The sequence below is a fragment of the Psittacula echo genome (assembly GCF_963264785.1).
Source record: "Psittacula echo genome assembly, chromosome: 8".
Taxonomy (NCBI): Eukaryota; Metazoa; Chordata; class Aves; order Psittaciformes; family Psittacidae; genus Psittacula; species Psittacula echo.
Window position 1 is genome coordinate 23,502,104 of NC_137744.1, and position 12,821 is coordinate 23,514,924.

The 12,821-nt window shown below is 56.2% G+C and overlaps 1 protein-coding gene across 2 annotated transcripts in view; it reads right to left on the bottom strand.

Annotated features, from left to right (window-relative positions):
- Nucleotides 1–10,490, bottom strand: part of DOCK11 (dedicator of cytokinesis 11) — a 69,588-nt gene extending 59,098 nt beyond the window's left edge. For both annotated transcript variants that reach the window (XM_080624986.1, XM_080624985.1), the window contains exon 1: nucleotides 10,383–10,490. In XM_080624986.1, coding sequence (XP_080481112.1) covers nucleotides 10,383–10,484 — 102 coding nt within the window. In that variant the 5' untranslated portion in view covers nucleotides 10,485–10,490. The remainder of the gene's footprint in view (nucleotides 1–10,382) is intronic.
- Between the last annotated feature and the right edge of the window lie 2,331 nt (nucleotides 10,491–12,821).

The following is a 12,821-nucleotide window of genomic DNA, read 5'->3' on the forward strand; positions in this document are numbered from 1 at the left end:
ATTCACTTGGCAAACAGCATGGGCACATGGAACTGAGACATTCCTACCCACAGCAAAGCCTTCCAAAGGCAGGGATACAAAGATCTCTGCTCAGGGCTCTCTCAAATCATGCGGTTTTTAACAGCTTTCTGGTTTTAAATAGCACATTTGTGACTCTTCCCTTTTTCTGCCCCCAGCTCCTGCACTCCCATCTGATCCCATGGCTGTGCTCTGATTCCAGCTTGCAGGAAGGATACAGAGCTGAGACGCACACAGAATTCATCCTTCCAGCAACCCAGGCATAAGAAAGAACAAGGAAGAGTGGGAAACCCTGAGCTTGGTCATCCAGTGCCTGCAACCAGCACAACCCTGTGCAAAGGCAGAATAAAGTCTGTGCCCCAAAGACTTGGCATTCAAAAGCACAGGAGAGGGAAGAGGTGGAATGGGAAACGAGGGAGGCAGAGCAAGCGGAGGCAGTGTGAGTCAGCACACATGGCAGCAGTTACAACTGATGCAGCCCTGCTGCTGCCAGGAGGTTTGTGGGCTCCTCAGCAAAGCCATGTGGATTCCCATAGAGGCAATCAGAAGGGAGACGAGGAAGCACCTCCCAGCAGGTGATGGGGAGGTTGTGCCCATGAGCCTGCCGCAAACCCAGGCCTCGGTGGATGGAACAGTAGGGCCAGGGTGAGATGTGCAGAGATGGGCTGTGGTAAAACCACAAGGATCAAAAGTAATCAAGGAAGCCGGGTACGAGGAGGCCAAACCTGTTTTTACACTGGCCAGAGAGAAAGTTTAAAAAAGCAGGAGGAATTCCCAGACTGGAATCCTGGCTGTGCTGAAGGCACAGAACCACTGAGCTTGAGAACCATGGAACCCCAGCCCGGTTTAAGTTGTAAGGGACCTCAAAGTTCCTCCAGCTCCAACCCCTGCCACGGGCAGGGACCCCTTCCACTGGAGCAGCTTGCTCCAAGCCCCTGTGTCCAACCTGGCCTTGAACACTGCCAGGGATGGGGCAGCCACAGCTTCTCTGGGCACCCTGGGCCAGCGCCTCAGCACCCTCACAGGGAAGAGCTTCTGCCTAAGAGCTCATCTCAGTCTCCCCTCGGGCAGGTTAAAGCCATTCCCCTTGGCCTCCTCTGCACTCGCTCCAACAGCTCCATGTCCCTCTTGTGCTGTTGCCCCAGAGCTGGATTGCAACTGAAGAGAGGGGGTGTCTCAAAGCATCTCACAGACCCACACCTCCCTCCTGCATTGACAGCCATGAGTGGCAGCAGAACCTCATGTGGGCACCACGAAGGGCAGGCTGGCTGCTGGGTTTTGGGACTTGGATGTCCTTTTCGCAGTGTAATGCCCAACTCTGCAGGAACAAAGCGAGTGTTTGCAGCCATCAGCGCTGACCCCGAGCGTGGTGCAGCATCAGTGCAAGATGCCAGCTTGAAGCAGTCTTGAGGAAACAGCCATAGGACATACAAACATTTACCTGTCATTATTAGGCCTGGCAAATAGAACTAATTCAGGCTTTGAAATGTCTTCAAATTGGCTTACAAATTACAGGAAGTCAGGATAATCAGCGTATGGCTCTTCATTTCCCTTCCACTTACTCAGAAGTGGACTCCACACTTCACATCCTTTAGGAGATCACATTTTGAAAGCTAGCTCTGCAGCCACGAGGGCCAGCAATGCTGTTCTTTTCCTGCAAGCTCAAGGTCCTGGAATAATCACTTGAGCACAGGAAACCGCCCTCAGAAAGAGGCTGCACTGCAATGAAGTGATAGAGCTGCTACAGCACCTCCGAAAACGATGCCCTGAGCAAGTCAACAGGAAAAGCACCACTGGAGGCGAGTGGTAGCTGGGGCACGGCTCATCTCCAGCACAAGGAGATGCTTGAGGTGGTCCAGCACGGAGCCTTCACAGGGCAATGAATAAGGGCCAGCATGTGGGCTTGCTTCTGATACCCTTGTACCTCTCATTGTGTGACAGCTCAGCACAGACCTCCACAGCATCCCCAGTCCCCTGCAGTGCCACGTGTTCCTCCCTGCCCAGGTACACCCTGGCTCAGATCCAGCCCTTCCGCACGAGGAGCAGGCAGGGACCGGTGCAGCTCCACGCCAGCAGAGCTGCATCCACATCCAGCCGAGCATCTGCCGCAGAGCCAGAGACACGGAAACACGGCACAGCTTTGACGTTCTCCTCCCAAAATAACCGCGCTGATAGAAAGTGGAAAAAGAGCACTGGTTTCTATGGGACGGCCAAATTCCTGCCAGCTACAGCTCCTCCAAGCATTCTGTAAGCAAAGGCATGCTGAAAAAAGGAAAGCAGTAATTACGATGACAATAATACACGTTATTTATATAAGTTCTTCACTGGCGCATCCCAAAGTGCTTTTCAGATGTCACTGGCACTTCATCATTTATTTATGTAGTATCGGTTTTATATTTAGTATCCCGTTCCAGAATAGCCAGCTTCAGAACATCTGAGAGCAATTAATCACAACAGCACGGCCCTCCCCTTCCTGCCTGCTCTTCAAAACTCTTGTTTTTCACTCAAGAAACCACTTGTGCAGGGGCCGAGCCAAGCAGGAGAAACACTCCCCAGCTCCTCCGGGACATGGAGGGAGCCAGGCAGTGGGGAGAGACTTCATAGAATCAGCGAATGGTTAGGGCTGGAAAGGACCCTAAGATCATACAGTTCCAACCCCTGCCATGGGCAGGGATGCTTCACACTAAACCATGGCACCCAAGCTCTGTCATGTTATGGTTTGTGTTGAAGAGACCTTAAAGCTCCTCCAGCTCCAACCCCTGCCACGGGCAGGGACCCCTTCCACTGGAGCAGCTTGCTCCAAGCCCCTGTGTCCAACCTGGCCTTGAACACTGCCAGGGATGGGGCAGCCACAGCTTCTCTGGGCACCCTGTGCCAGCGCCTCAGCAGCCTCACAGGGAAGAGCTTCTGCCTAAGAGCTCATCTCAGTCTCCCCTCGGGCAGGTTCAAGCCATTCCCCTTGGCCTGTCCCTACAGGCCCTTGTCCCAAGCCCCTCTCCAGGTTTCCTGCAGCCCCTTTAGGCACTGGAGCTGCTCTCAGGTCTCCCCTTCAGGAGCCTTCTCTTCTCCAGGCTGCCCCAGCCCAGCTCTCTCAGCCTGGCTCCAGAGCAGAGCTGCTCCAGCCCTCGCAGCAGCTCCGTGGCCTCCTCGGCTAAAGCAGAACTTGGCCAAGCCCATGCGGCAACAGCAGGGGAGAACGGAGCAGGAAGCCACAGCACAGCCTTGGGTTGCCTCAGCAACAGAGCAAACAGCCCCAGTGGGGACGTCAAACCCCAGAGATGGTGCTGGTGGTTTAAGCAGCTCAGGAAGTTGTTGGCCTCAGCCTCCATCTTGGCTCCATCTCCAGGCTGCAGGCAACGGCTGCAGCATCAAACCCTCCTCTCCTCAGCAGTTTCAGGAATGGTCCAGCGCCTAAAGGGGCTGACAAGAAAGCTGGAGAGGGGCTTTGGACAAGGGCCTGTAGGGACAGGCCAAGGGGAATGGCTTGAACCTGCCAGAGGGGAGACTGAGATGAGCTCTTAGGCAGAAGCTCTTCCCTGTGAGGGTGCTGAGGCGCTGGCCCAGGGTGCCCAGAGAAGCTGTGGCTGCCCCATCCCTGGCAGTGTTCAAGGCCAGGTTGGACACAGGGGCTTGGAGCAAGCTGCTCCAGTGGAAGGGGTCCCTGCCCGTGGCAGGGGTTGGAGCTGGAGGAGCTTTAAGGTCCCTTCCAACCCAACCCAGGCTGTGGTTCTGTGGCACTTGGAGATGACCAGGTCCTGACGCTGCACAGGAGGTATTTCCTCCTTCTGGCTGCACCCATGCAGTGTCCTCTCCGCAGGGGCCAGGCTGCGGTGGGGATGCACACCCAGCACTCAGCCAGGAGCAGGGATTGCCCTGGACCGAAGCAGACAGCATCTCCTTCCAGCTGGAAGAGCTCCCAGGGGCCAGCCCCGTGGCAGGAGATATTAATAGGGGAGAGAAAGAATTGCCTTTCAGCAAGAAAGCAGAGAGGGGTGAGAAAAGGGTCAGGAAGGAGCAGAGCTGACCCCATTAGACAGCGAGTGGGAGGCAGGGAGAAGCTGTAAAGACAAGTCAGGGCTGTGCTGAAGCAAAGAGGAGCCAGCAAGGAAGAGCTTTGATTTGTACCTTTTAAGGGATGAAAGAGATGGAGGGTATTGGTGGCAGGAAACACGCTCCAGCGCTCCTAAGATGACAGCTGTGGCCATAATGGATATTGAACTACCCTTTTCTTCCCTGGACACAACAGGAGTGAGGCCAATCAAGCAGGGAAAGTACAGCACACGCGTGCCCCGAGCCTGGCTGCTGTTCAGCGGCTGTGTGCGACCGTGACTTGCATTCTCAGGCCATGGAAACGTCAAAAGCTTCGTGCAGTTTTGCATCATTAGAGATAATAATTCAGCTGCAAAGGGCTAAGTGAAACGCTGAAAGAGCCACCAAGCTGCAGCTATAAAAGGGTACTCCAATAGGCACTACAGCAGGTAGGCCACGTTCAAATGCCTCTGGTCCTAGGAGGGATCTCTGCAAATATCTCCAGATAACACAGGAGGCTGAAACAAAGCCCGAGAGCATCCCCTCACCGGATGCAGAGTGCACCAAAGGCCCAGCCGCATTGCTGGCATTTGCTGTACCACCAGCAGCCATCTGGTCCAGGCGTTTCACTGCACTGATGGTGGGAGGGCAGATGCTGGCAGTGCAGGGACACCTCCATCTTCATGACACTGTCCCTGGCACAGAACAAACCACTCTCAGCCTGGCCCAGCAAGTGCCAAAACCCCAGCCACACAGCCAGCAGGACAGGGGAAGAAATGTATGCAAACACGTGTAAAGCCTGAGTGCTTTGTTTTCTTCCAGAGCTTGCCTACAGTGGGCAGGAGGACACATACACTGAAGTGATGCTTGGGAAGGGTAAGACCCAGTGCCCATCAAAAGCTGTCATAGCCTCCAGAAACCTCAAGAAATGGATGCATTGACTACAGCTCATCCTACAGCACCCATTCCTCTGCGCATTGGTGTGCATGGGGGAGCAAGGGATCACTTCATTCCTCCTGGACTGGGTTTTGGTGGGAGACATGCTGGGGATCTGCTAAGTAGCCCCAGATCGCTGCACCGTGGGCTTGGGGCCGTGCTCCCCTTCATGGAACAGCGCCTTTCATGCACTGCATGACCAGGGTAGGCGCTGGACACATCCATGGCACACGCTGCGCCACAGCACCCAGCCAGCACCCAGCTAAACACAGCCCCTTCCAGCACCCGAGCGAGCCCCATAGCAGGAAAGCACGTGATTAATGTTAAGAATGCACTGAAGGGTTTCTGGAGTAAACCCTTGTGAGCAAGCATCTCCCCTTGAGCTCCTCCACAGAAGCCACCCCAGCAGCTGCTCCGGAGGCAGAACCTGCCCTTCCTGAACCGATAGCGCAACTCCCACCGCTCACACAGGGGCAGGAGTTCCTCCCATGTCTCATGTACATCTCTTTCTCTACGCACATTATGCAAACACAGCGTGCTGACTACCCCCGGGGGGGACATGCCCGTATTCTGTGCCTCTCTTGAGTGCCAAGAGCGCTACGAACGCTGCATGTAAAGTCTTCACATTGATCAAAGTGAATTCAGCTTATTAAGAGAGGATTCTATGCAGAAAGCTGATTTCGTCTGCACAGGCATCAATTCAGACGCTAATAATATAGTTTAAGCTGTAAAAAAACCCCCAAATCACACAGAAAGAACAAAATGCCTCTTTGCCTCCAGTCAAAACCTTCTGAATATCACCGCTAAGGAGCTTTTTATCTCCTTTCTGAGCCTGCCTGAAACTGAGCCACCCCTACGAGCCCAGCCCAGCCAGGATCAAACAAAACCCAGCTCCTCCCGGCACAGTGCCCATGGTGAGGGGTTCCAGGGAGCACATCCTGCAGCACCACACAGCACAGGGGAGCAGGCACTGGGTTTGAATACCCCATCCCTGGCAGTGTTCAAGGCCAGGTTGGACACAGGGGCTTGGAGCAAGCTGCTCCAGTGGAAGGGGTCCCTGCCCGTGGCAGGGGTTGGAGCTGGAGGAGCTTTAAGGTCCCCTCAGACCTGTGTCTGTGGCTCTATGATTGTGCCTTGCAACGCTCTCGTGGCTGCCCAGGCTCTGTGTCAGGCAGTGCCTCGGTGCTGGCTCCTCCTGCCTCACTGCATGACTTTCCCATTAACACTCAGCAACATCCTGAGCATGGAGAGCACGGGAAGGGGGAGATTGCGCTGAAGGTCTGAGCCAAAACCACCCCTGTCTATGCACTGCCAAGGGTCCCTGGCTGCAACCCTTGAGGCTGAGCCTTCATGGCTCTTCCAGCTCTGACCAGCACTTCACACTCTGGCTCTGAGATTGCACTTCTGACACAGGGTTTTACTGTGGTGCCCAGGGTAATCTCTCGGTGAAGGATGGTTTAAGTTATCACACTGAGGCTTTGGCTGTTCCTCTCCTTAACCTAATCTTCACTTTGTTCTTTGTCTGCTAGCATGTCATTTCTCCCACCGGCCAACTCAATACTTCTGCTCCATTTGCCTGTTTGTTTAAACAGTGACATTGGTTGTCAGTTATCGTGCCAAAACTCCATCCGTGAGTTACAATCCGCAGCACACATCAGGGACCACTCGAAGCTGCCATTGACACAACCTGCTCTGCAGCTTAGCAGAGGGAGGCGCACAGAGAACCGCGGTTCTCGCACACGCTGGCTGCTCCCAGCTCCGCTCCGCAGGGCTCTGCCTGCGCGCAAGGGGTTCCTGAGCTCCTTTTCCTCACCAAGACCTCCCTTACACAGCCTGTCTGTGAACACGACACACGGCCAGAGCACCATCCAGAATGCTGCAACACCAGTGCAGTTAAAAGGAGAAAAAGAGCCCCAGCTCTGGGGCCCGCAAGACAGGAGGGACATGGAGCTGTTGGAAAAAGCCCAGAGGAGGCCATGGAGATGCTGCGAGGGCTGGAGCAGCTCTGCTCTGGAGCCAGGCTGAGAGAGCTGGGCTGGGGCAGCCTGGAGAAGAGAAGGCTCCTGAAGGGGAGACCTGAGAGCAGCTCCAGTGCCTAAAGGGGCTGCAGGAAACCTCGAGAGGGGCTTGGGACAAGGGATGCAGGGACAGGAGCTTTAAGGTCTCTTCCAACCCAAGCCAGTCTGGGACATTGCGATCCTTCCCACCCACCGGGCCTGAAGCTCCTCTGAGCTCCCTCACTCTCCCTGCTATAGCTCTGATCACAGCTCCACTGATACGATGACAGGAGCAGCACTGACTGCACCCGAGCAGCTGGTCCAAAGGGTGGGACACGGGTACCCCAGGACACCTCGAGAAGGCACAACCTCCCCTTCCTCTGATGTCCGACCAGCACCACATCCAATGCTTCCCTTTCACACACATGAAGGAGCTGACTCTGCCACCAACTTCACTGCAGCTCTGCAGCCCAAAGGGAAGTGTAAATATCCTCCTGGTGCTCGACAAGCATAAATGGAAAAGCAGGAACAGAAATCGGATGACGTGAACTTCACATCACCTGCAGGACAGCAGGCTTGAAGCTGCATCATCCCGCACATCACACTTGCTCAGGCTTGTCACGCCGAGCACGGTGCTCCTGGCTGGATGAGTCTCCTCCAGCACACAGATTATGCTCCACACAAGCTGCCCGCGTCCCTGACACTAAACGCTTTCCTCACTGAGACATTTTCATTTATGAGTGTTTCATTCACTGCCTACAAAGGGCTCCTCACTCCAGACAGCTCCTGGTCTCGAGGGAGCACTCTGAATGCCCAAAATGCTGAGCTCAGTGCACGCACTGAAACAGCCCTACAGTGACCACTCCCGTGCATGAAGCTGCATGTGCTGGTATCCGCAGCATTAGCTCTGCTCCCCGCTCCGTGTCATCCATGCTCACCACTGTGGATACCTGTGGTTTCAGCTAGGCAAGGAGACAGCCAAGGTACCTGACAGGGTCACCAGGGGACAGGCAGGGTGTCCCCAAAGGCTCTGGGAGTGTTAAACTATTCATAGAATCACAGAACCCCAGACCAGTTTGGGTTGAAGGGACCTTAAAGCTCCTCCAGCTCCAACCCCTGCCACGGGCAGGGACCCCTTCCACTGGAGCAGCTTGCTCCAAGCCCCTGTGTCCAACCTGGCCTTGAACACTGCCAGGGGTGGGGCAGCCACAGCTTCTCTGGGCACCCTGTGCCAGCGCCTCAGCACCCTCACAGGGAAGAGCTTCTGCCTAAGAGCTCATCTCAGTCTCCCCTCAGGCAGGTTAAAGCCATTCCTCTGTCCTGCAGCTCCATGTTCACTTGCTTTTGTTGATGTCCCGTCACCTGCTGTATCCAGGCTGTAGGAAGGGGATGGGATGTCCAGGATATACAATTCCAGTCTGTCTCAGACAGCCCGAAAGCCCCAGCTCATGACACCTCAGGACACAGCACGCTGCCAGCCTGCACCAGCCCCTGCTCCCCATGCTGGGGCCCTGGGTCTCAAGGAGGGCACAGGTGAGCAGGGGATGTGCCCACACCATGCTCTGCAGCTGCCCGGCTCAGCAGTGCCAAGGCTGAGCCTCACCTTGGCAATGGGATCAGAAACGACGGCTTTTCATCTCCCCGTCAGCCACTCCCCAGCATCACCTTCCAGGATGCCCTCTCCACCCTCCCAACAGCCATAGACAACAGCCTTCTTTACAAGGATGCTGACCTGGTGGATGGAGAGGAACCACCTTTTTTCTTGGAGCAACCTGGAAAGCATGAACCTCATCCTTAATTACTGAGCATGATGAAAGTGCCACCTGAGAGTCATATAAGCTTCTGCCACCTCCTTCCTCCCTCCCTGCACACTGCAGTGTCCTATGGCTCTTCCTAGTGATGCAGAAGTGCTGGGATTTATCCCTTGCTGCTGAACTGTCAGAAGCAGGAAACTGCCAAGACCCAGGAATCAGAGACCTGCCCTTGCCTCCTCTGGAGCAGCTCCGCGGGATTTGCCTGTCAAAGGAGAGGTTGGCAGGGACATGGGCAATGAAACCCTGGAGAGGATCAGGAAGAGGGCGGCTGCTGATGGATGCTGGGCCCTGCTGGCTCCTTTGGGATGCTGTCAAGGTGTTCTTCATTTTCATCTGCAGTCCCACCCATCCCTTCCCATGCTGACAGCAGGCACTGAGGAACCATTTGCCTGCAGGATACCAAAGCTCTTCAGGTCCTACACAAACAATTTCATTTTTAATGAGAGGTTCCATCAGGTTGTACACAAACCATTTGTTCCTACGTATTGCTGCCGAAAGAGGGAAAGCAAATCCCATGGGAGCCCGTAAGGATCCCTGAACAACAGCACATAGGAGGTGATAGCCATGGTGCTAGGAAATCAAACTGGATTATCACCATGGCTATTTCCAGCTTCAGAAATCAGTAATTGTACAAGAAAACTCTGGTTTAGAAGAACAGTTGAATCCGCTCTGTTTATTTAACAACACATGCCATCTAATGTGATGGTAGAGAACTAATCTTGAGCAAGCTGCTCTAGTGGAAGGTGTCCCTGCCCATGGCAGAGGTTTGGAACTGGATGAGCTTTCAGGTCCCTTCCAGCCCAAACCAGCCTGGGATTCTATGACTCTGTAACAGAAATTACTCTGAACTTGTACCACACTTTCTGCACATCTCATTGCCTACCCTTCCAGCAACGCCAAGGTCAAACCGATTACACGCTGGAGTAACCCAACGAGTGGCACATCCAGCATAGCCCCGGCGGCTCTGGGGCCCAGCGCCTGCCCGAGCAGGGCGCAAACGCTGCAGCACAACACACGCAACCTGCTGCAGGGAGCGCATCCCGACCGCACGTGGCTGCGCCCAGGCACGGCATTCCCGGGACAGGTCGGTGGTGGTCCCGGCTCACACCGGTGCCGGTGCCTCTCCCGCTGCCAGGCCGAGCGGCTCAGCCCTGCGCTGTCCGCCTGCCCCGCGGCGGGGGGAGCTCCGTGCCTGTCCGCCCGCTGCCCCGCACGCTTCGTTCCCGTTACCTCCCGCTGCCTCCGCGCCAGCGCTGACCCCAGCTTCTGTTCCCCGCAAACCCCCGGCCCGGCTGCGAGCGGCGCTGGGGCGGGCTTGGTGTCGGCAGGTGGCGAGCGGGGCGGAAGGCGGGATGCACATGGGGGGAACCCGGAGAGGGAGCGCTGCCCTTCCCATCCTCATCCCCATCCGCATCCGCATCTCCATCTCCTGCCTCGCCCAGCGCTGCCCGGCCCCGCTCGCCCCCTTCCTCTTCCCCCGTTCAGCGCATCCCTTGCCCAACCCTGCCCCTTCCCCGGGGGTACCGCCGGGCCGGGCGGGGCTCCTGGCGGCTGCGGCGCCCCCCGAGCCCAGCCGAGCCGCGCTCACCAGGACGAAGGAGCCGCGCACCGCCTCCGAGACGCTCTGCCGGAGCTCGGCGGCCGTGCCCGGCTTGCTGAGCCGCTTCGTGAACTTCCTCACTTCCGACATGGCGACATGGCCCGAGCCGAGCGCCGCGGGGCCGCGCCGAGCCGAGCCGCTGCCTCCCTGCGGGCGGGCGGGCGGGCGCGGCGGGGCCGGGCCAGGGGCGGGCGGAGCCGCTGGGCGGGGACCGGGAGGCCGCTGCTCGGTTCGGTTGGGCTGGGCTCGGTCCACCACGCCCTGCGTCGGCTTTGTCCCCGCCGCAGGTGCGGCGCTGGGGGAGCAGCCGGGATGGCGCAGCCGAGCAGATGGGCTCAGGCAAAGGCGTCCGGGCTGCGGGTGAAGGGACCGGGCGCTGGAATGGGGCTTTGGGCAAGGGCCTGCAGGGACCGAGCGAGGGAACGTCTCGGCCAGTCCAATCCAACCAACCCGGGGCTGTCAACAAAGGCCCCAGGCCCTGCCCCTCGCCCAGGAATTCCTCGCCCTGCTCAATCCTATGGGACGCACCTGATGCCTGCACTTGGCCCTGCCCGCCCCTGCCTGCACCAAGCAGGATCAGACCCGCAGCGGGACAGATCCTGAGCTGATGGGCAGCGCCCGCAGCCCATGGGATTTCCCTCTGGCTGCCCCGGGAAGAGGCATTTGGGATCCTGAGCCTCCGGCGTGGAGCGACCTCGTGGAGCCCATTGGGAGGCAGGAGGGAACCTGCACTGGAGCCGGGTCGGGGCTGAATCCAGCTGGGAACTGAGCAGCACGGAGCCGCTCGCTCAGCCCCTGTGCCCTGCGGGAGGGATGGGAGGAGAACGGGAAGAGTGGGAAACACAAATGGTTGGGAGAGAACAGTTTAATAAGTGAAATACATTGGAATACTAATGACAAGGACAATAAATAACATGACAGAACAATAGTAATAATAAGAATAAATAACATATGACAATAACAACAATAAAGGACAACGTAATACTACTACTATTAATGACAACAATAATATATAAAGTACAACCTACTACAACTAACAACTAAAGTACAACAGCATCCGACCACTAAAACTGAAGAACAACATAACACTGCTCCCACTACAATGAAACACAACTACTACAAACAACAATAACATCAGCAACATAATCAATGACACGGTGGAGCTCAGCCCGCGAGTGGTTGTTTCTGCTGGCGGCAATGGATCTTAGTTCCTGCCCTGAGTGGTGCTGAACGCCCTGGAAGTTAGAAAACACGCGGGGATTTGTGATTCCTCTTGACAATCCCAGCACCACCTCCAGCCAAGCTCCCGAGTTTCAGATTTGGTGGGATTTGGGCAGGTCGGTGTTCAAACAAAGCACATGGCCGGGGTGGAAGCTGGTTGTAAAGTGCAGGAAGGCCGAGGGGGATCCTGAGCTCCGCCTCCCTGCTCGGGACTTTCCATTTTAGCCCAAATCGGTGTTTCCAGAAGCAGCTAAATCCAAGTCCCCTTTGGCACCCAGGGCAGGGGAATCCACTCCGGTCACCGCCGCCACGGGGCTGCTCTGGAGCCTGGCGCCGGTTCTGCTGCTCTGGTGTCACGTTGTGGTGTGGCAGAACACGGCGCTTCTTGTTGGGGCTGCAAAGGGTCTGTAAACCAGAGAGAGCTTAGTGCTTTATTCCTTCTTTTTCCTCCTCTTCCCAGAAGGTGGAGGAGAGCTGAAGGGCAAAAAGAGCTGGGAAGGGCCGGGCCCATGGGGATGTGTTACATCCAGCACAGAGCCCAACTGTCAGCCTGAGCCTGCCCCAGTGAGCTCCCCTGAACACCAATGAGCCCAAAAATGCTTTAATGGGATGGTGAGGACGGGCACCTCGGCAGAAAACCGCGAGGATTGGGAGTGCTGGGAGCGGGGTCGCCTTTCCTGCCCCAAAGTTGCAAGTGGGGAATAACTGAGCACCTTCTCTTCAGCCTCCTCCACCTCCTGCAGCAGCCTCTTGGTCTTCCCTCCCATCAGTGGAAATCGGTTGCAGCCAAACTTCCATCCCATAGTTGGAAAGCATCTATGGCCAAAGATGATCTTCTTCTTCCACGTATAGTAACATTCAATACAGTGGAACATGAACTTAGTTGGAATCTGTTGTGAGCAAACTAGAAGCAATCTGTAAGGGCAATGCTGGAGGCAAACCCTGAAGTCACACACATACAACACATCCATCTTGCAGAGGTTTGTGGCAGCACCGGCACATGGACAGGGGATAGGGGATGGGAAAGAAACCCTCCTCTTCTGACCAGACTGGGAAGCAGTGTGGGAAGGGGAGCGCGGCACGTTCCACACACATCATGTCCTTGTTACTGGAATATCTCTGGGACTGGGGAGCAGAGGCCTGAGATGTTCTGTTCTAATGACACACGAGGGTCTCTCAGGGCTACCTGCAGAAGACAACACCGCA